The sequence below is a fragment of the Amblyomma mixtum genome, chromosome 1 (genome assembly GCF_055824585.1).
Source record: "Amblyomma mixtum isolate Tamu chromosome 1, ASM5582458v1, whole genome shotgun sequence".
Lineage (NCBI taxonomy): Eukaryota > Metazoa > Arthropoda > Arachnida > Ixodida > Ixodidae > Amblyomma > Amblyomma mixtum.
In genome coordinates this window covers 37,749,781-37,773,486 of record NC_143012.1, presented here as the reverse complement: position 1 = coordinate 37,773,486, position 23,706 = coordinate 37,749,781, and the positions used below count along the sequence as shown (strand labels likewise).

The window sequence follows — 23,706 nt, the reverse complement described above, 5'->3', positions numbered from 1 at the left end:
AGTTGGTAGCCGGTATGCTCGGCCGACAAAACCTCGGGCCAGCGTTAGGCAACGGCTGGCAAACTGCTTTGTCGGCCAATGGTTGGCAAGATGCAAATAACCGACCCCTGCTAACGCCTGGCAATAGTTGACCGCCGACGCGCAGGTAACCAAAGGCCGACACCGGCCACCGCTGGCCACCAACTACATAGAGTAAATTTTGTGACAATTGTGCGTAATTAGGGCAGAACCGCTAGTCAAAAGGCATGTGTTGATCGTACGTGTAACAGCCGCACAACTTTTCCAGATATACGAAAGTATGACCCTCATGACGCGCAGTGGTGGTACCTGAGAAAATCACGTTTCATTACGTCTACATAATGTTCGCAACAAATGAGGCACAGCGGACTATCAAGTTCTTTCTAATAGCAGATATCGACATGACCTACTCATTTGCATTTCTCGTGTGTCATCAAAGGATCACAATTAAATATTGTTCCACTTTAGCAGCGCAACATTAGCCAAGCCGTAATACGGAACCTCAGCTTACCGGCATTCCCGTGGTGCCAAGCCGTGATACGGAACATCAGCTTCCCGGCATTCTAGTGGTGAATGAAGGGCTCCAAGAAAATTGCAGCGGTGCTTTTCCCTCCGGGTAATACGGAAAAACTGGACAGCAGATGACAGACGGCTGATGCAAACATCGCCATTGTGTGATGAGCGCGAGTTCCAGTAGTCTTTGAGAAAACACGTAACTCCCGGTGCACATTTTGCATTGCAGCTAGGATGGCAAAAGCCTCTTGCCTTTGCTTCCTCCATGCTAACGTCTATCACACGTGCCCCCTTCCCGAGCCCTCCTGGGATCACAAGACCTCGGACAAACCGCCTGAATGAGGCACACGGCGGGTTTGCCTTGAGTGGTAAGCTCTGTGTACGTACTTCTGAAGACATCAAACTAAAGTGTGAAACTAAGGATGTAGATGTCCTCTGGAGGAATTATCAGAAATGTGAAAAGCAAGTTCTTTTAGGTGCAAAAACGTCATTTTATTTTTTAAAAATGTCATTTCCAAAATACATAACAATATCAGAACGCTCTGTTCAACTTTCTTTTTTTTTTCGCTCTTTTTCTCTGTACAATATATACTCAAGGCAATAGCACAACACAGTTGAGAAGAAAGTGCAGCCAGCATTTTACAAAGCAATGACTGTCCACTGTTCAAGCTGCCAGAATCTGTCTCTGAAACCTTGCACACTACGAAAGCATTTGCATGCTGGTGGCAAGACCACTTCTTGAAGGGCTGGAAGGCCACCGTTCTGCTCTGGAATTGGATACCCGCACAGCAATCGTGAGATGACACACTGCTGTTTCCGCTTATGAGGTGACTGTTGTGTCGAGCCTGACAAATTGCAGCAGAATTTCTGGGCCCATGACGTTTCTTCACAGGTTCCAGGAAAAGGCTAGCTTGGTTTGCCCAAGGGATACTTGTATTTCCATATACTTCCATCAAGCTGGAACAGCTGCAGAGGAGAAAAGAACATGCTAGCAGTGCGCAGAGGAAAACAATCACACTGCCAATTCTCAGTGCACAAATTTATAAGCCTACTCTTCAGAGTTTGCGTAATGTTAGTCACCATTGAGTCACCTCATTACTGCAGTGATTTGGTACAGCCAACTCTTCACAATCAGAACTCACAGGGGACCAAAAATTTTGTTTGAATTATGTGCAGTTCAAATTAAGGAGGGTTTTTTAAGTGACGAATTATGTGCGATTCATATTAAGGGGAGATTTATTATTTGAGGATAGAAATGTCAGTTTAGGTAAACCAATGCCTGAATTGAAGTGAGCCCACTGGATAAATATTTGCATTTAGTATATGCATTATGCATGCGAAAATGGGGCAAAAATGTGGAGGCCAACAAAAAAGGTTCAGCTTAAGTTAAGGACAATGCAGCGAGCTATGGAAAGAGAAATTACAAGTGTAATGTTAAAAGATTGGAAGCGGGCAGAGTGAGTGAGGGAACAAACACGGGTTAATGATATGCTAGTCGATGTCATGTGAAGGCAAGATAACTGCTGGTCCTTGCCGCGGATGAAATTAAGAAGTCTGCGGGGATACAGTGGCTGCAGCTGGCAAAGGACAGGATTAATTTGAGAGACATGGAAAAGGCCTTTGCCCCACAGTGGGCGAAGGCAGGCTGGTGATGATGATGACTATGCATGCAAAAATACTATATACATCAACACCATTTTACTTTATTTTATGTGTTAGCAGCATTACTATTCTTTATTGAAGTCACGGGACATCGGGGATCAGTGATAGTCTTGAGTGAATCCATGCTAATCAATGTAATCAGCATCCCTAGTGGAAAAAAGAACAGCTTGTATCCTTGGCGCAATGGGAAGGTTGGAGTGGAGCAGGTGCCTCTCCTTCCCGTTCACCCATCCATTTGCCTGCTTACAGGCATACAGAGAGATGGCGAGCGCTCCTCCACTTGTGGCAGAGTCAAGGAGGAAGGGGGAGCGGCTCCAAAAGACATAGGCTTCTCTAACAAGATCACTGTGTTATGAAACAGCACCGCCGAGAAAGAAGGCAGGAAGAGATCTGAGCAAGGGCAGGTTGCTCACCTTGGCGTCGTGGGCCCGTTGCACAGTTTCTCCCTGCTCAGTGTCGCCTTTTTCACTAGGTGGCTCTTGTAGCCGGTCCTCAATCTGTTGCGTAGAGGCAATGGTAATAAGGTGCATTAATTAGGGCACCCGTCTCAGTGAGGAACCGTGGCACCGGGCTGCTGTCAGCCAGCTGAGCCTTACCGCAACAAAATCTCAGTTGTCTGACACAATGGAGCATTGCTGAGCTAATGTGCACAAATTCTCACATGGCAAAAACTTTACTGCACTGCTAAAATGTTTAGAGGGATAATCCCCCAAGGTGGAGTAGAATTGCAAAAAGGGAGTAACTACTCAATGGCATCCACCCAAGCAACCAACCTTATCACAAATCTACTGCACCCTGGGGTATTCCCCTAAACATTTGACCAACACTATTCCCACTCCGAGTTACTGATCAGTTCGCTCTCGCCCTACGACATGCTAGCTCTTCCGGTTAGCTCAGTGATGTAGTGATGGTCCTGGGTTCGAACCCCGGACCAGGACAAATTCTTCTTTAACCATGAAGTTTCTGCGGAAGCTACATAGCTTTCCTCTGAAGCCATATGGCTGCGCTTGGGTGGATGGCAATAAGTAATTACTTTAGTTATTACTTTAGTGCACTGTTCCATATAGATAGCTTTTGCAAAGAAAAAAAAAAAGGCTTCCAGTTAAACAGCAAACAAAAACCAATGATATGCCTGACATCACATGCACCCAGTCATAGATGAACACACACACAAAGCCACTGTCTTTTGTGACCCAAATATCCAACGAATGTGCACATCTGTCCACCGTCTGACATGGTCATTACACTCATAGGAGTCCTGTGCTCAATACACTTCCCTCAGTATGCTTCACTTCAGCATCGCTGATTGAAGCCCCCTTTCTGAGGCCCTGCCTTTGCCGCCTCAGGGCTTGCACCTCACCTGGCACTTGTGGTGCGAGGCCAGCACTGCATTGCCAGCGAGCAGAGCCTGGGTTACGGGTTGCCACAGACGCCTGGACTCGAAGCTGTCCTGGGCGTCCACCGGACGGCAGCGCTTCGGATGCCGCTTCAGCTCGGGAATCTTCCACTCCTTTAAACGGCCCTGTGGGTAAAACCGAGCCAGCAGCGCGTTCAACAGAGAGATAGAGAGAGAAAAGAACCTGCGCTGACTCTTGATACACCCGTTGCATGGGCAGTTTCAAATGCCGCTGAACAGGCAACACTGATGTCAATCCCATCTGAGTGGTGTCATACACCAAGCTTCTCACTGCAGCTTCAGGCGAACCTGTCGACTGACATGATGTCAGCCAATGATGTGCCCCTATTGGTGTGCTACCCTTATTGGGTAGCAATACGCCCTTGCCGGGTGCTACCTAACAAAGGCTGCATCACAATTTTCTTGTATCAAGTGCCACTGCTCCACCGCGCTAACGACACTTAAAGGGACCATGCAAAGAATTAAAAGCCGCTTGTAAATGTTAGAAGTGATGCTCAGAAGCATTCACACCAAGTATGAGTCTTCGGAACTGAGCCGGCAATTTATTATGAATTTTTAAAAATCGTGTTTTTTAAAATTCGCAGGCCGTTTGGTGTCTTCGTAGGGAGCCATTTTGGAACCAAAATCGGGAAAACAGACGTCACTAGTCCCATGACGTCGGCAGGCCACCACACGCTGTCATTCGCTCGAGCCGCGGCAGTTACGACGTCACGGGCACACTTCCGGTAGCGGTGAAAATCGTCTGCTCGAGCCGCCGCGCGACCCCCTCGGGCAAGCGCGAGCCAGCTAGGCATTGCCTTCGCGCTCTGCCGCCTCTTTCTGTCGCGAGTTCGGGAGCCAAGAAAGCGCAGAGACCGGAGAGACGCTGCCGACGCACGCTGCTCCTCGGGAGTGCGTCGTAAACCGAACATCAGCGAATGACGTATTCATGGGCGGTGCCCAGTCCCGGAGCTGTTTTCTTTATTTTTTTATGGTGCCCCGCACGTACGAGTTGAGGGGGGGGAGGAGGAGCGTGATTTTTAATCGTCTATAACTTCGTTGTTATTGGTGCTAGCTCAAAAATTCATGCGCTGGGGTGACGAGTGATGCATTGCCTATCTTTACGTGATCTCAATAAATTTATTTCATAGTCCCTTTAACAATTTTTGTTGCAGTGACAACATTTCATCAGGTGACAATTCACCCTTGACTGGTCAGTCTTCAGCTCTGAAGAAAGAATCACTGCGCAGAAACAAGGATAAAATGAGCACCAACTCACATCTGCATACTGCAGCTCCAGCCTGGTGTTCCATTCCCCCGAGAGCTTGCACACCGTCTCTCCTGCGGCAGACTTGACTTCACCAGAGATGCAATGCAGCTTGCCTCCATAAAACGGCTGAAAAACGCTGACCTTTAGGCTTCGAGGACTTCTCGAATGGTGGCAGTATTAAGTGAGCTTCGAGGAAAAGAAATTCAAAGTTGTACGCTGTGTTTGTCCCACTACTCAATGATTTAAGAGAAAAATATTAGCAGGCTACCATGAAAGATGCTGCAAGTCTTGGTGTTAGCTGGTCATTCAACCCCATCTCCCCATGATGTTACTAATCAATGAAACAGTTGAACGTACAGCTACCAGCAAAATTTACAGCATCTCTAACAGTATATCATGGACACAACATGCAAAGCTGACCGGGTTGCAGGTAGTCGATGCTCAAATGTCCAAATGGCACTGCTCTGTTCGCCTGTCTCATGCAACCGGCAGTTCATCACTCCTTACATCGCACTAGTCTCTACTTCAGTGCTCAAGCTCTTCCCTTCCTCTCATCATCATTTGTGTGCAGAAAACTACACCGAACTGAAGTAGGCCCAGAGAAGCCCATGCACTGCCTGCCCTCAGCCCTTTAACCTTCTCTAAAATTCTTTCAGAAGGACCTTCATCTTCAAACGATGCCATGACAGAGAAATACTATTACAATTTAATGCTAGGCATGGTATGCAGGTATTAATGTTCCGAAGGTGCACATGGGCTATGAGAGGTGCCCTAGTGAAAGGGCTCTGGATTCAATTCGACCAACTGGAGTTATTTTGAGCTCAGCAGTCAAACGCCACAGCCACTGCACCACCATGGCTAGTGAAGCCTGATTTGATGAACTTTCCAGCTTAACAAATTACCTAGTTACATCACTTTACAAAAGAGCAGAGTGGTAATTTTTTGTTTTTTTTTTTGTGATTTAATAACACGCTACTATAAGCCTTTGAAATCATTTCAAGCTAGCTTGAATTTTCTCTGGTCAGTGCTGGAACGTACAGCCATAGTCAAAAATACAGAGACCAACATGTTGCTTCTAAACCGCCTTATGGGGGGCTTTCTCCAACCGCGAAAGTGCGAAGCTTCCGGATGTTGAGGATGTGAACTTCTCACACTGTTGACAGATTTGGAACACTTGACAAAGCAATGGAAGCCCCACTGCATGGCCTAAAAGAAGACTGTGCGATACATATCTTTGATGAAGGCCGTACCATAGTTTGTGCACATATGCCATTCTTGTGTGTTTGCCTTGCTGTACTGGTAGAGCAACCAGGGTTGAATAAATACACTAAGCCCAACCACCCACCTGGCGTCTGTTTTATCTCTGCACTTAATGGCAGTCAGCTCCAATCCAATGCCTGACACACACCCTAAGGTGGACCCTCACTACGCATGTCAGTTCATAATGTCAGAAATCTAACCTTCCCCATGCGGAACAGTCATCCCCCAAGGTGGCCACTTGCCTTTGTGTGGAAGGTGATTGGTGCCACGGCATCGTTACACGTGACGGTGACTCTACCACCGAGCTCCACGTAGGGCTCGCTGAGCAGTGACCTCCAGTACATCGTGGGGAGCCCAATGCTGTACGTCTCACCATGGCTCAGCAATCTCAGTTCAACTGAAACAACCAAAGTGGCCCAACGTTACAACTCTTGATACAGCAGGCATTGCAGCGTCAACAGTGACATCCTGGGATAAGTGTTTTCTGGGATCTTACGGATATTGCTTTCAGCACATGTTGAAAGCACTTGCTGAAAGCGGGCAAGGAAAAAAATTGGCCTGTTTTACATGGCCACATTGTGCATGCACAGCTCTTCTCTACAATCTTCCAAGATCAAATGATTGACAAAGTTCTGCAAGCTGAACACTGATGTCAACCGAAACGGCAGTGAGGCTTGCTCAGTTTGAAACAACCCTAGACTTCTCTGTCTGCAAGTGACAAGTGGAAAGTAATGGAAGCAAACTTGTTGAAGTTCAGGGCATGAGCAACCAATAAGATCACAGTCCACAGACAACAAAAATTACCTTTGCCCATGAACTGCAGGCCCACATAGTTTCCCATGAGGTTGGATTTGATGCCGAGTGATGCTTCGAGGTACATCTGCTTTTCTAGGCATTCCACGTAGAAGGCACTCACTGAAAATTCAACAAATAACCTATTCAGCGAGTGAAACACAGGACCAAGAACAGACCTCAGCACGGGTTGCAACAAAAACCAGGAAAAAAGGAATCGTTTATATCACCGGGTAGGTCGGAATTACCCAGCAATATGCAAGCATCTATGCTTTTCTGTAGCTACACAGCCACATGCATTTCTACTCTGTAGGCCACCGATTAGGCCTAACCCTCTGAACAGATTCTAATGCAATCTTGGCAGCCCAGTGATGAGACAAACAGTGGAATGCTACAACTTCACCCAATGTAGTCAGTGGAATTACCCCAAGGTAGAGTAAATTTCAATCAAGGGAGTGTATTTACTCCATCTGTCTCCAGGTTCCCTTCTAGAAAAACCATAAAGCACTGACCCTGAGTGCTTTATGCTTATCAAGCAGGCAGTGCTGAGGTGATAAGGCAGCCCACAAGAATGACTGAGGCAGGCAATGCTTCAACCATTTTGGGCCACTGCCTGCAATGCCTCAAAAAGTAAGGACACGGACTTCTGCAGTGTCCAAGCAGCATTGGGGACCAGTTGCATTCTTGCAGACTTCTGGACAGTGCCCAAAAAGCGGAAGTCTAGAATAGCCACGCTTCCTATTCATAGCAGTATCTTATCTTGACCAGACATATCTTATACTAGATGATTTTCAGCGAAGTGCAACCTCTGTGAAGCGTGGCCGCAAATGCACGGAGCACACACCTGGAGGATGATGGGAGACCTGCTCCGCAACAAAGGTGACCTGAGTTCCGACCTCGCCAGCGCCGCCTACTTGCCAAGAGCAATGGAACATCTCGCCAAGCACGGGATTGTACGGTTTTCTCGCTGACCGGCTCTGCAGGAGATCGAGGCACAATCACTTCTCCAACAGGTTAGGCTCAATGCTACATTTCACGCTGGTGACATTAGCCAGGGCTGGAACAAACTTGAACAACAAGTTGCTTATTGGCCGAAAGTTATGCCCACTGAAGCAAAAAAACTTGGCAGTGGTAAAACCGACAAGCACAGTTGGTAACCGCCGAGAAAAAAAAAGAATTGATATAGCCAGCATCTGGCCTTTCATGTGCATCAATGCTTATTATGAAACTCTAATAACATGGCACAGCAAGCCCATCTTGCCCAACTCCTGTGTGAGGCAAAAAGAAAAGAAACATGAAGCTAATGTCAATAATCCAAATTCCCTCGCACATGCACAGATGCAGCTAGATTATGCTGAATGCAGCTCGCAAGGGTCGCTGAACGCCGCTGATAAACATTTAGAGCTGCTCCATTAATCTAGATCGGCTGAACATGAGGCTTCTCCCACGCACTATGAATTAGCCTTGTCTTGTGACAGCTGCGGTCATCCTGTGCGAACAAATTTACCAGTCACACCTTCCCAACTTACTCTCTGCCTACGCAGTGACCTTTACCTCATTATCTACCTACCTTATCTTCTCCACACTAGGTGCCAAGACCATGCCCGAAATTCCTCTTGATTCCAGATAGGTTATCATTAGTTCACGTTTGTTCCTTCCCTCACTCTATTCTCTTCCTCTCTTGATGTCACCTTAATCATTTTTTGACCACCAGGCATAACAGGCTGCTTGAGCGCCCAGCAACAACCTACCTTACGAGTTGCATAAAGTGAGCAGAGTAGCCATTCCGTGACCATGGCCAGCCTCTCCTCTGGCGTTTCACCATCTGCTATCCTGCACACATACGTTGCACCCATGAGCTTCAGGCTGGGCTAGTCCGGTGCAGAAATTGAAAATTAAGACCTCAAGGACAGTAAATTTCTGCAACCACTACCAGCACAGCGAGCAGAGATATGAAAAAAATGAGCAATACTTAGTAGGATGCTGTAAAAACATGCTACCATTACGTCATAATCATTAGTTGCTGACTTTGATCTACCCCAAATTCTAAAGCAACTTTTGCTCACTGTTCCCACTACTGCTGCCTACCAACAAGCAAAGGAGAAAGAATTAACATCACGCACTACTTCAGGCAAGCATTTATATCCTCTGGATGAGTCTTTCATGTTGAAGAAAGTGAATTGATCAACCAACATCAGTAGGCACATAACACAAACATAACACATAACACATAGGAGCCCTGTGGGTTCTTCAGGGGCGGTGGCTCAGTGGCTATGGTGCTCGGCTGCTGTCCCAAAAGACGCAGGTTCAATCCCGGCCGCGGCGGCTGGAATTTCTTTGGAGGAGAAATTCTAGAGGCCCGTGTACTGTGCGATGTCAGTGCACGATAAAGAACCCCAGGTGGTCGAAATTTCCGGAGCCCTTCACTACGGCGTCTCTCATAGCCTCAGTCGCTTTGGGACGTTAAACCCCATAAACCAAACCAAACAAACGTACAGGAACAAGACTTGCGTTGCGCACTTTTTTCCTTCCTTCATGTGGTTTATGGGGGTTTAACGTCCCAAAGCGACGCAGGATATGAGGGACGCCGTAGTGAAGGCTCCAGAAGTTTCGACCACCTGGGGTTCCTCAACGCACACTGACATCTCACAGCACATGGGCCTCTAGAATTATGCCTCCATTGAAATTCAACCGCTGTGGCCGGGATTGAACCAGCGTCTTTCGGTTCAGCAGCCGAGTGCCATAACCACTGAGCCTTTCTTCCCTTGCCCATGTTCCTTACCTTCTCAACATCACAAACCAAACTGTCCAACAGTGCACACCTTTAAATGGCCCTGGCTGCAGCAGTAGTAGGTAACCACAGAGGAATTTTTGACTCACCTGAGGAACATATCAGGGTAGCTCATGAAGTCGGCGTACACTTCGAGGAGAGACCTGGGCTCCAGAACATAGCCTGGTAGCGCCACCTAGGGGCCCAAAGAAGAGCAAAATGGTAGCACGGCGATCATTACGCAGAGTGCAGTTGACATGGCCTACCCTTCCCACAGTGTTGCATCTGAAACTCAGCATGTCAGTATGCTAGGCCCGCCAGGAAATGGTTAACGCTAGAGCAAACATATGGAGACCACGTGAAGATGGGTGAGAGGCCCTTTAAAACAGTTTATTGTTAGCTAAAAACTACTACCTGTGTGCAGGGAACTGAGGCAATCAAGCCATACGCTAATCCCCGTATAAGAGTTAAAGTTAAATGTGCTTTAGGAGTACAAAAGGGGCACAACAACGGAAAAATGCCCACACAAGTAACGGCACAGTTACGCAAGGCAAGGAATGCAATGCCACTGCTTACTATCATGCAGATAGTTGCTGATGAATAAAAAGCATGCGCGTGCGCAGCCTCAATACGCTGGTCATTTGTTTTCTTCTGCACCTAGCCAACAGCAGGTAATGACACAAAGCCCTATTATGTTTCTTTTCGTGCCAGAACGCGACCTTGTCACTTTTATAAGTCACTCTGGGACAACCGCGATCTAGTGTGTTAACGGTTATGATGTTCGTTTTTTTTTTTAAATAGCACTTTCTCAATACCAAATTGAATACAAACAGTGTAGCTTTGCTGCCTAACTGAATATGATTAATGCACGCAGATACAACGAAATGCTAGTGGCGGCACTGCAGTACGGTGCTACAACATATGGAGTTACAGCTATGGCTGCCAAAAGACTTATTAGGGGCATGCTACGCTATTAAATCTATGACTACAACGTAATATGTATGGTAAAATTACCATCTGAAACTGATGACAGCAGCGAATACACAATGCCCTACCTCAGTAGATGATAGAGTCCAAAGCTTCGTACGAGCCATGGCATCCGAGATGCCCCATCAAGGCACGGTTCACAAAACATGCTTGAGCATAGCCATGTTGCCCAATATTGGAAGCTACGCATGGGAATTGTGCCATGCCACCATATGAATGGACCGCGTCGCACGACCGAACCCTTAATTCCGTAAAAGCTGATGATGGCAGCATGCTGTGCGACGTCGGAGTGGATGCTCCTTTTGAGACAGTCATCGCAGAGAACTCCAGTGTGCCTTACTCGAACTTTGTTCCAATTAGTCGAAAACGTGACAGCATATCTGATTTGTTTCGAATTTTGAACATGTGCTATCTGATTCGTGCAGCGCATCGAATAGGAGGATATTCGATTTGCTATTAGAAATTTTCTAATATTCACACGCCCCCAACTTAGGCACCTTATATAGAAATTTGTTATTTTTAAGTACAACACAGCCAAAAGTGACGGCCATCCTCAGCCCGGCAACTATATAAAGTGCACTCACTATTATCATAGAAGCCATCGTTTTCTTTGTTTTGTGGCCTCAAGTCTTGCCAAGTCTCACAAGTATCGCCAATGACGAATGACATTCCTCCAGACTGATGTTGCACTGCTTCCCTCGCCAAAGACGAGTTACAGTCGGCAATTGCGTGTGTTGCAATTTTCATCAAGAGAGTGGTAGTCGTCCATGAAACGCGTTTTAAGCCTGACAACAGTCATTTTCGCCAAGCAACGCTAAACAACTTTGGCACATTTTTTGGTTTTGATTTATTTGACTGATTTGATTTATGGGAGTTTAACGTCCCAAAGCGACTCAGACTATGAGGAATGCCGTAGTGAAGGGCTCCGGAAATTTCGACCACCTGGGGTTCTTTAACATGCACTGACATCGCACAGTACACGAGCCTCTAGAATTTCGCCTCCATCGAAATTCAGCCGCCGCGACCGGGATCGAACCCGCGTCTTTCGGGCCAGCAGCCGAGCGCTGTAACCACTAAGCCATTGTGGCGGGACACTTTTTGGGAATTAATTTGGCAGTTAAAGAGTTAACTGAATAGCTGCAAATATGTGAGCTATCGACAGTAAGTGAGATTAACACGTGCACAAGGTGCTAGTGCCAAAGGTGCAACGCTGTCCATGCCTTTGTCAGGTCCATGCCAAGCTTGAGTTTGGACAGTAGCTGCAATATGGCGTCCTTGTTCTCCTCGGTTGGAATTGCAGTGTCCTCGTCGTCACTCTCGTCTTCGTCGGGCACCTCGCCAGAATTGTTGGCATTCACCGCTGTGGAGAAAGAAGCGATGCTATAGGCATCCCGCCTGCAATGTTGCGTGCCATCACTCAACCCCCAAAACATGCAAAAAAAAAAAAAAAACCTCTGTAGGTGCACGGGCGAAAAAGCCCTCTTTAATAGCATAGCTGGAAGCTTGCCCAAGGGTATGTTTCAATATGTTTTTCCAGGTTCTGAATGCTGTACGCACAAAATTAAAGTGGCTTCATTTCAAACCAATATTTCTTTCTGCAGTGTTCAATGGAGTACTAGCGCTATTCCAGATGTCTCATGACAGCTGTTCGGAATGAACAAGCAAATTTACTACAGAGTTAAGATAGGGTAACCAACAAGATACCACTGAACACACACCAGTGTTTTTGACTCCAACACAATGCCTAGGAGTTGCATAGGCTGTGACTATGGTCAGTACAATGGCACAAAATTTGCATAAGACTTCTTCCAAAAGACAGCCTAATATCGATATCCGGAGGAGCCAGGGAGATAATGAAAGCATGATTAACAGTTTACTAAACCTCTGCTCATTGCATTGTGTGTGCCACAGGAAGGAGCATCAATACTAGCGCAGTCAGGAAGAGCTGTACAAACTAGCTGTGCTGTAATGCTAACCATGCAAAACAATGTGTGCTACACATTGACTATTTATTCTGTCAGCTTTATTTTTTTTCCCAACTGCAGCTACGAAACTGCAGCCTGTCCTCGTATCTCATTTAGGCTTCAAGCAGGACATGTGGTAGCCATAAAAAAAAAAAGAGAACTCCTCAAATGCTTTCTCTAATCTTGAGTAACTAATTCAGAGAATCAATTTGCATGACATCACCCCAATAAAATTTCCCTGTCACTGCCAGGACACTGAATTAACTGGCAGGCACAAGAGCTCAGTTAGACGCTACACCACCCGTTGTACCTCCATCACACTCAAACGGCAGATTTCACAGCTGGAGACAATGGCATTCGGTAACGCAAAGCACCTTATGCATGCATTGTGCCGTCATGCACCTACAGACCAAAACTTACTGTTCCTAGCATAGAGCCCACACACTTGTGAGATGCAGCAAAATTAATAACTTCAGCATCCCAAGTGTCAACACTGAAGTTTGGGCTTCAATCTGAATTTAGCGGAGAACAGGCGAAGTATTCACATTTCCGATCAAATACTAGATACGAAGCAAGTCACTGTCTAGACTAAACTATGTGTCGTGCAACTACTACGCTACAATGCACTGCTATACATTCGTCCTCACAACAGGGCTGCAGGTAAATTTGCACAGCACAGAAGATCTAAGCTTTCTCCTTCTTTTGCTGGTTAAAGGTGACGTATGATGGCATGCAAGAAAGAGCCTTTAATGAGACACCATAAAAGGTGTTGCTCAGACTTTGGTTTAACTAAACACTAAACTTAAAACTAGAATGGTGGCTTATGGCTGCTAATTCCACATTCAAAGCTAACCGAGCACAAGTAAAGACGAGGCACACGTGAAACACGTGCAAGACATTTTTGTTTCATCTGTCTCACGTCTTGGTTTCCACACTGCTCACCTTAGAAACAAGACCGGTCCTCAACTTTAGACGCGCCCACCCTTAGTGCAGTCATGAACCGCCTCAATGAAATCATCCGTAATGAAGAAAACACTTTTCTCCCATGCTCCTGCCCGCCTAACCTGCGCAAGACTAACGCCATTGGCAGAGTCAACGTTCACAAACTGCCGTCCAATTCATGTCATCCAAAGCAAGCGCATCCAGCACATGCATGCTACTTACTGTATTACAGACGACTGCTTTTGACATGCAAAGGCCTGCACTAAGACTACCACGAAGCCAAGAAGACACGGGCGAATGTGAAAAGGAAAAAGCATCTTTTATTGGTCACAGTGATTTGATTCGTCGACAGAGCAAAACAAGCCTCTCTGCACACTGGCCGTTTAGTTCTGCGCCCGTGTTTCTCTTCGACAGCCCAGCAAAATCCTGCTCAGAAGAAGCTGTTTGAGCACTTTTGATCTAATCGGCACGTAAAAGTGAGCATGCCCCGTCAAAATTCATCGAGTGACGTTGAACACATGCTGTGAGAGAGATATAAGCCCCAAAGGAGTTTGTCAACTAACCGATCTAATCTATGCTCGTATTACTAGCTTGCCTCAAAAGAGACTGCATCAGATGCCTAGTTGTTCGATGTTAAAAAGATGAGAAGAGATAAATCCGAACTACTAATTGAATGTAGGACGAAAAGAATGCTCATCCTTTGTCATATGTCACAAGTCTTGCTACCCGACATACTGCGCATGCCAGGAATAACTAACACCAATGCTAGCATGCACAAATGTCACAAGACGATGTGCAGTTTAAAGTGTTACACATACTTCCCATGGCAAGTACATATTCTACTAAGTGTAAAAGAGTTGAAATGCAGTTTAAAAGATTTGTTGCATCAGTGTGGCACAGCACATTTGAGGATACTAAGCAGCGGTAGCAACATCACCAATGGTTGCCCTTCCTTTTATGCTATGCTCATATGCAACGGTGACCGATAGTAAACCAACGTGACATTAGACTTCAATTAAGCAACCATCATCGAGATAACCGTTCCATAATGACAACATAAGACCCTACAGACCTAGTTCTCCAAATGAGCCACACCGTAAAAGTCGGTAGGCTTCAGAAAGCATGTCTGACTACAGTCATACTGACATTCCAGTAAGAAGGAAAAAGATGATGGCGACATTTAGGTTGTCTATCATCAAATCAGCCTTAAAGAAGCACTATAGTAAATTGTTATTATGACTATTTTGTAGAGCAGAATATCTAGGATGCCATTAGACCACTCAGCTACAGACCCAAGCCTTCATTTACTTATAAAAGGTTCAAATAAATAAAACTCCTGGTGCTCTCGCGAGTTACTCGAATGATGTAACAATAGAATGCGTGCCACTTCACACGTTGGCTTGAGAAAGTTGGCTTATCCAGAGGTCCCTACCATTAGCAAACCCGTACAGACAGCTGCTACCACAACAAATACTGCCCTAACCTCCCCTGTTAGCAGTGTTACAATGAAGTCAATGACGATACCGCCAGACGTGCCGAGTGCATTGGAAATACAACTGGCTTGGTGCTTCTTGTGAGTAAAAACAAAAAACAAACTAAAAGTGATCACAAGACCATGAATGCTTCTTTCTGGTTCTGAGCAATAGCTTCATGTCAACTAACGTAACTAAGGGTCCTAGCCAGGCTGGTAAATGCCACCGATGTCCCTCACGTCAAGACCGCCGCATTTGTGAGCAATGTGTAATCAGCGTGGACGTGTGTCAAGTTGCTGTCAATGCTTGTCACACAAAAAAATACTGAGCTATGCCGGAGGACAGTGCTGGACCGAGCTAACCGGTGCATCCATCACAACGAACCGTGCCAAAACTGCACTGTCTACTGCCGCAAAAAGTAGGCGCGGCAGAGCGAAAAGGGACACGTATAGTAGTAATACTGCTTCAACGAGGCACATTTGTAAAGTGACGTAATAATCAAAATCCAGACGGATGACTGCAGAACCTCACCCCACCTGACACTTTCCAAGCAACAGAAGATGCCAGCAGATCTACGTATGTGTAGTGCTACCCCCACCCCACCTTTCAACCTTCATTTGTGCGCTGGCAAGCGTAACAACGGATGCCAGTCTGTGCTTCAGCTCAAAAGTGTGCCGTTTAGCGCCACCGAATTTGGCAGACGGAACGGTTTCGTTGGCGCTCTGTGGCGACGGTGAGTTTCACAATTTGTACGAGCAAGAGAGACGCAGCAACCCTCACAGTAGCCGGCACTTTCGTCAGCTCGCGGGACCGCCGACGTTACCTGGGCCAGACAAAACGCTGCTCGAAGTGGCTGCTGTTTGGCCCAGCTTACAAGAGGGTCCCAGTTCACCGTCACCACCGTCCAGTACGCTGCAAAAGAGAATAAAAGCAGCAGGATAGAGGGACGCAGTCTCAAATTACAATGTTTTCCACCTAAATTGCTTCTGTAAACAATGCGGAAAGCTGGGCTAGTTGGTGTGTCATCATTAATTAAAAGACTAGCACATAAAACTAGTACACAGACATAGAAGAAGACAAGACGAGTGCTAAACATCTTGATGTTTAGCGCTCGTCCTGTCTTCTTCTATGTCTGTGTACTAGTTTTATACGCTAGTCTTTTAATTAGCTTCTCTAAACTTTCAACTTGGTATGTAACTAGTTCATAAACTTGAGCATACTGGCTCACTGTTCCCAAAACCATACCACATTGGCAGACAAGGAACAGAAGAAGAGGTGTTGGCAATAAGACGCTAACTTTGAATTTTTTCTTTTTTCCTGTTCAGCAAATACGCCGTTACTGAAGCATAGTTTAAAGCCACAATGCACCAAGTAGCCGCCGTGGTGGCTCCGTGGTTATGGCACTCGACTGCTGACCCGAAAGAAGTGGGTTCAATCCCGGTCGCATTTAGATGGAGGCAAAATTCTAAAGGCCCATGTATTAAGCGATGACACTGGAAGAACCCCAGGTGGTCGAAATTTCCAGAGCCCTTGACTACAGCGTCCCTCGTAGTAGCCTAACGCACTTTGGGACATTATACCCCAGTAAACTAAACTAAACTAACCTAAACAATGCGCCAAATGACGTGAGTTATTTTCAACAAGTTTAAAGGAAGATTTTTTTTCAGCCTTGACTTGACAGCCTCGAATCGTCAATTCAGTGTTTCAATATAATGCATTAGAGAGTCGAATGCAATAAATGCAGACAGCAGATGCAAGGAGAACCATCAACGTCAGATGGATAAAATATACTGAAGCACATTATTATTAGTACCTCTAAATCTCCAAAAGAAAATTGTGTGGTTTAACGTACTAAAGCGATATATGGACTAGCAGGAACTTACAGTAACATGAAAATGTTTTTGTGTGCTCACTGAGACAAAGCAACCAACACTGGCTTCTTGGCAACTTGTTCACTAAGCTAAATTCTTCGTTAACTTTAAGGGCCGCTATATCAATGTAATAAGTCAAAACAATAGCCTTAGTACTGAAAGGCATGAAACTAATAAATTTAGAAACTCTTTCCAGCAGTGGAAATATGCACAGCAATGAAGTGCAATGTATCATGCAGGCAATTATAGAATGAGCATGTCAAAACAAATATACAATTTTGTCATTTTTGTGTGTCCTTCATCACATAGTTCAATTGGTACACAATGAGAATAGAGATTTCCTTGAGGAAAAAAAAACCCGCAAAATGTTCTACAAAACCTAAACTAGGAACTGTAATAAGCTTATTTAGGAGCGTTTCATGTGTACATGCACCTCGCTAAAGCCTTTGATATACTATTTCCTAAATAAAATTTGCCCTAAAAAGCTCAATAATATAACCAAACAAATGATAACGCAAACATTACAATCCATTATGAGCCCTACCACACAGCAAAAGCATGGTCACGAGTTCTGATGCATTAGAATTACTTCATGCACCCCGAAATTTCGTGACAGTAACTCGGTTTTCTTTGGCTCCAATGCCAAAAGACTGCTTGAAAATGATTCAGAGGAACACTGAGGCTAAGTACACCACCATTTCAGGTCCTTTATGTGCTTAAAATTTCATCTTGCGGATTCACTCCGCACCACGTGCAAGGAACTCACACACAACAGCAGCAGGCTGTACGAATACTGCATTCCTCAACCGTGCCCCACCACAGAAGAACGTGCACAGCCAGTACACACTCAGAAGAAGTCAGAAGGCAAGGAGAGGTCTACTACACTCACTTTTCGCCAAAGTGTGATGGCTCCAGCCATTCAACCGTGGAGTTGGCAGGCAGGCCGGCAGGAGTACAGTGCGCCTGTCGACAGAAAAAAAAAAGTATATATACATACTGGCCATTTGGATAATATTTATGGCATTCACTAACGTTGTCAGAAGAGCAAAAAAAATGTGGTCACAGTAAATAGCAACTTTTACAGCAAGAGCTGTTAATGTCAGTGAAGCCTGTTACAGCTTCAGTGAATTTTTCAGTGAAGCTTGTTACTAGCGCTCCATACGTGGAGCACAGCCCACACTGCATTCTACACAGGTTCATCCGTGCAGGTGCAGCACTGCGAAGAGGTGGCCTTGGCAATACATGGGCCATCAACAACCCATTGGGGCAACATGGGCAGTATGGCATGCAGTTTAAGAGCTCTTGCTATGTAATGTGCGAAGCAGCTAAAGCTTAGCAATGCTGATTTTTTTTTTAATGCCATTTTTGTCCAAGCGCGACGGACCCAGGACTAAGACATCCACAATACCGTTTCATGAAACTGAGCGGTATATTATGTGGCTGCTTTTAAACTCCACACAGCACACTAGAGCTTAGAGTGAGGGCTTCCATCTCCGACATATTCCTCTCATCTGCCAGATTTCCTCACAAATCACGGCTCACTGCGAGAAGGCAGTGCTGCTAGCTTTTACGACTGCCCTCTGCATTTCCAAACGTAATAGAAATGGTGAAAACACAGCAAACTTACGGCGCTATTTATGGCGAATTTTTTTTAAAAACCATGCTTCCCTTCCCCAACCATCCTTTTGGAGACCACGTGAATTAACTGTGGCAGAGAATTGTTAATGCAATGTGCAGGAATGCAGATTACACACTTTGTGCTGGTGTACAATAACCAACAACAAGCTGCATGTACTTCTAAGACAGGAGATCTGCATTAGTTGTCACTCAATATGCATTCAGTCCCACAGTAGTAACAGTAGTAATTCAACGTGGGGCTACACTTGTACCTCCACTAAGGTCACCGGCTATGCAATGCGTTTATTTGCACCAGTTTTCTTGCGATAGAGGCACCGTTATTTTACTGGCAAGTTCTAAAAGAAGTGGATAACCAAGCCTGCACAGTTTGCTCCAGGTGCTTGGCTTGAATAACGAAAGCTGCTATATGTAGAAAACACGTGCTGCTGGATGCTTTCAGTCTAACATTTGAGTCTTTAGGTTAGGCGCAAGTGCACAGTAATGCAGAGCAGACAAACTGCACAGGGAGCCTCTGCAAGCTGCTGGTTACTAATCATGGCCACTGGTGTCCGTACCAATTCTTGCAAAACACCAGCCCGAACACTCCCTCTTTCATTAACAGTGTATGCAGAGTTTGCCCTTGTCTCAACTACGTAAAAATTAAAACAATTTAAAGTGTTTCACCTTCCACCTAGGGTGAATTTTCGTTTTTACCCCATATATATGTATATATTTTCGCGCTCTATGATAAAATCTCAGTCGAGAGCTCAGCACTAGTCCATCGGCCTTTTGTGACACATACACACAGAAAAAAGGTGCATTAAACAGAAAACAAGAACTATTTCTCAGGCTTTCATTCTTCAGCTGCAGGCCTGGCATGTCTTAAGCGGTCGGCCAATACCTTAGATTCATCAGCAGCAAAGTCAAGGGTCAGAAGCCATTAGGCTTAAACCGTAACTGCACTTAGCACACGCCGACAAGGCTACCCTGCAGGTGAATGTGCTCTTCTGGGCGCGTACAGGAGGCCTCGCTCTGTTGACAAAGCAAGAGAAGTTTTTTGTATTCCCGATGTAACCCACAGGCATTTACTGGAGTATGAATCGAATCTGTGCCTTCTTGTCGAGGGCGGCAAAAAAGGGGGCTGTGCCCCACCATCCAAACTTTGCAGGCCACACTGCAAGGCTGGAGAAACACACCTTGCTTTCTTGCAGAATGTTGAGGCACTGCTCAAGGCACATGACAGTGGCACACGACGTAGCCTTCAGCAACAGCATGTCCTGGCAAAGACAAAACGGTGCGACATACGTCACATCCTGGATGCCACGTTGAATGTTGTCAGTTTTGAGAAGTGAATATTCGCAGCACAACACTCACCCGGTCATAACACTTAAAACCGGAGCCATGGCTAGGAAGTCCCTGCAACGGAAGCACAGACAGAAGAGGGAAAAGTGAACACCACTTCCAGGAGGGCGTGGATACAAGACGAGTGATAAAAAGCGCATTCTTTGCACAGCGCCCATATTGCCCACAGTGCGACAGAACTATCCAAAAAGACTCGCGCAGGAATCAAACACTAAAGTGGAAACACTTCTCAAATTTGAGGGCACTAGCTACAAATGGGTGCAGAAAAAATTCAGAGAAAGCGTTGAGGGCAATGCAAATTCCATGCATGTCAAATGCACAAAGTGGAGAAAACGTGTATAGAATTCATCACCTCTTGCAAAGAGACACCATAAGGCCTAAAGTATTTGGACTGATTTATAATCTTCAAAGCCTGTGTGGCTTGGCTTTCACCGCATTCAGCTTTCAAGCACAGCAGACATCATGGCACACATATGAGTCAACGCCATCTTGCTTTATCAGCTCAATGACTCACTGCATCAGGCAACGTAAACCTGCAGTAGCTGACAGAGTGGGTCAGCGCCTCAGCAACCAATAACGACACCTCCAGGGCAAGGCAACTAACTCAAGCTCTTGTCCTAATGCTGTTCCAGAGTCAATAAAAACGGAAAATGAATGAATTAAATATGAATGAATGAATGAATGAATGAATGAATGAATGAATGGATGAATGAATGAATGAATGAATGAATGAATGAATGAACTGTTTATTTAGAAAGGGAGGCTCGATGCGTTTTGTAGGGGAAAGTGGGTTGTGCAGTAAAAACAAATGCTCCACTATTGTCTGCCAAGCTGTCCGACTCCTTCTGTTGGCATGCTGTATCTGCGTTAACGTTTGCTAGCTCCAAAAACGAGCAAAAATGGCTTACTAGCTATGACCAACAGCTCTGCGCTTTTTCAATCGGTTCCTTGCATGCATTGTAGCCCCATGCACGCTAATGAACATAGTTTCCCTTTAAGCACTGTTACGCACCTCAATAGACTGGGCTAGACTGTGGTACAGTCTCCCAGCACGCGCCAGGATATCCCGCACCGAGGAGAAGGCCTCTGCGGGTGTCGCACTCGGCTCGCTGTGTGCTCCCATCCCGGTTGTGTACCACACCGTCTGCGAACTCTGCGTTGAACCGCTTCCCTTGTCCTGGGGCACCACACCTTCGTGGGGCCCACGGATTTCACGAGGCAGCAACGGAGGGTTTTTCTGCAAGTGCAACATATTGCATGCGGAGAAACCTCCACGTACTTTTTGCTCTGTATTATCTCCTCCGCCTTCAGGATGCAGCACTTCTTAAAATCACTTCTGTAATAACTAGCGAAGATCGGGAGATTTAATGTCTTTGTAGCAACGACACTATTGAAGCACTCGCACAAGAGACTATGTCTGCTGAATTTGACCACGATGAATGCGAATAGAATTTGAAAGAGTGTTACACTGTTTTTGCACACAGATGTGCGTACTGATGATCATTAAATAGGCAGCTCACTTTTCCTCTTGAACAAAAGCAGCAATTCAGTGCATCTATCTGTTGAAATGTAAGCAATGCAGCATCACCGACCTACAACACACCTGTGCTTGCGTCAAGCTCGCAAGAAAAAAATGTCCCAAAGGCTGCTCAGATTACATCCATATAAAGCCACAGCTCGGCAGTTTTTGCCAACACCACCTTTCTTACATAGGAGCCTAACACTTTGACAGCAAGTCTGCAACTCGCAGAGTGTTCAAGTGCTTGACAACACACGGCCCGACCTATAACATGGCCTCTCGTGCAACACAGAAACCGATGTCCACAACTGATTTGGGCTCAGATGTGACTATTGTTCCATTGGCAATACACACCTGGGCTATGGTCTTTGTGTGGTCTTCCGCGACCTTGCGTAGCCTATTAATCCAGAATTGCCTCTCCTTTGCATCCTGACCTGAAGAACAACAGCAATGGTGAATGGCCATATTCATATACCGCTAGAGAGAAAATAAGCACTTACCTCTCAATTTGTACACTTCCCCGCAGGCAGCACTGACAGTAAACATCTGTCCATCTTCATCACTAGGTGAAATCACGGCGCCCTGTTCAAATGGAGTAAAAATTGAGTGAAGTTAAACTCACATTACGAATTTGATGTGCAAGGTGAGGATGTGTCAGAGCATGAGCTATATATACAGATGAACAAATAAATATAACTTGCCGCAAGATGAACTGCTCCCCGAGGCTTGCCCTTCTTGACTTCATCCAACTGAAAAGCCGGAAGGAAGAGGAATTCGTGATGAGCACGCAACAGCAACTGATCGCCCCGATAGAGAGCTTACCATGTAGTATTCCAACATTCCAATGTCCGGATTCAGCACAAACCATCGGTACTGCCAGCCTTTGACGACGTTTGTGTACTTGTACAGCTGACCTTCTAAGGGTTGCCTGAGAACCGGAATAAAGCACAGAAAGTTGTGAAGCATTCAGCGCGGAAAAAGAAAATCAATTTCTGCCTGTCCGTAACCACTCAAGCGTGGACAGCAAGGCCAAAATGAAACCTCTAGCTGGCAAAATTCGCGGCGCCGACACATTATTGTAACGTGAAAAATAGAGCATAATATAGGTCGTATATGAGTCAGACGTTAACAAGATAGCTGAGGCACTTACCTCATCTTGTTCTCTTCTTCAGCATCCAGTTCCTGCGCACAACAAACACGAAGAGACGGTGAACTCGGGTCTGGAAGTAGGTTAGATTGGACGCCTCGCGACAAATAGTCCAGCGATGCATAGCTGACATGAGGCAGTCAGTAGCGACCATGAACCTTGTGCTATGAAAATGTTAGCCGAGGACACCGTTAGCAACCGCAGCTTTTGAGTTTATCGAGACAAGCCCGAAACGATCACGGGGTAGGCCGCACAGGGCGGTGACATGTTTGATGTCCTGCAGCTGCAAGCTCGAAATTCCGTAGCTTGGTCGTCCATTTCTGCCAAATGTATTTACCTTGAACAAAATCATGACTGCCCCAATACGCCGAACTTCCTCTTCTTTATCCACATGTAAAACATCATCAAATGTTTACGAGAGATGTAAACCACCTACCTCGTCGTCCGCCATTGCACTTGATCGACTCGATCATAAACATGGCAGAAAAACTCCCGGTGCTCCTACTAGGGCACACGAAAGTCGTCGTCCAATCGCTTCCTTTCCGCGGAAAACAAACCGACACCGGCATTTTGATACGACATGCCAGTCTTTTAATGAAAAAAAGAATATGACGTTAGCGCCCTCCCACGAAAGAAACTACAAGTTGGATGCTGATCAAAAGTAAGCTTAATTTTACTGAAAAGATCCCCGAAAGGTGCCGCGTCGAACGTATTTTTTGTAAAAAGCCCTTAGTTTTTTGGTTACAGCGTTGCAGTAGTTGGTTGTTTCCATGGTTTAACTTGGCACTCGCTGCAGGTTAGTACTACCGGTAGTACAGCAGAGCTGCAAAGAAATGTGTACCAGTTCGGTTCAGAAGTAATTTTTACTTTAAGAAAGAGTCAGCTTGCGACTGTGGCAATTAAAGCACAGTGGAAAAGCAGCAACCGATTATTTGCGCGGCCGAACGACGGTTGTGTAACTAGCATGACTCTGTTGCTCCTTTTTCCAGATCACCGTATTTCAAACCAAGACCTTGTTTCAAACACATCTGATGGACCACTTTAGACTTGTTTTATAAGCGCGGGTGACGATCATTTCACTCGGCGGCTTCACAAATTTGCTTCTCTTTACTCTATTTGCTTCATTTTCTTTCTTCGCATGAGT

General features: G+C 45.7%; 1 protein-coding gene across 1 annotated transcript; it reads right to left on the bottom strand.

Annotated features, from left to right (window-relative positions):
* Window positions 1-1,001: 1,001 nt before the first annotated feature.
* On the bottom strand, window positions 1,002-23,214 carry LOC149366055 (oxysterol-binding protein-related protein 11-like). The gene is made up of 21 exons (XM_089548018.1): window positions 22,999-23,214; window positions 22,566-22,597; window positions 22,238-22,343; window positions 22,117-22,164; window positions 21,916-21,997; window positions 21,770-21,849; window positions 20,909-21,133; window positions 19,909-19,950; window positions 19,731-19,811; window positions 17,807-17,880; window positions 15,870-15,958; window positions 11,889-12,028; window positions 9,792-9,877; window positions 8,663-8,744; window positions 7,756-7,888; window positions 6,924-7,034; window positions 6,362-6,516; window positions 4,869-4,985; window positions 3,554-3,715; window positions 2,607-2,690; window positions 1,002-1,497 (listed from the first exon to the last, which is right to left on the bottom strand). Exons 1-21 carry the CDS (start codon window positions 23,011-23,013, stop codon window positions 1,438-1,440), a joined length of 2,004 nt encoding a protein of 667 aa, XP_089404144.1. The 5' UTR covers window positions 23,014-23,214; the 3' UTR covers window positions 1,002-1,437.
* Between the last annotated feature and the right edge of the window lie 492 nt (window positions 23,215-23,706).

Excerpts from the sequence above, each read along its gene's own strand:
- LOC149366055 (XM_089548018.1), bottom strand. Across the intron at positions 15,959-17,806 it reads CCATCACACTTTGGCGAAAA|CGTACTGGACGGTGGTGACG; the intron begins GTGAGTGTAGTA and ends TCTCTTTTGCAG. Across the intron at positions 7,889-8,662 it reads CACTTTATGCAACTCGTAAG|AGCCGGTCAGCGAGAAAACC; the intron begins GTAGGTTGTTGC and ends GATCTCCTGCAG.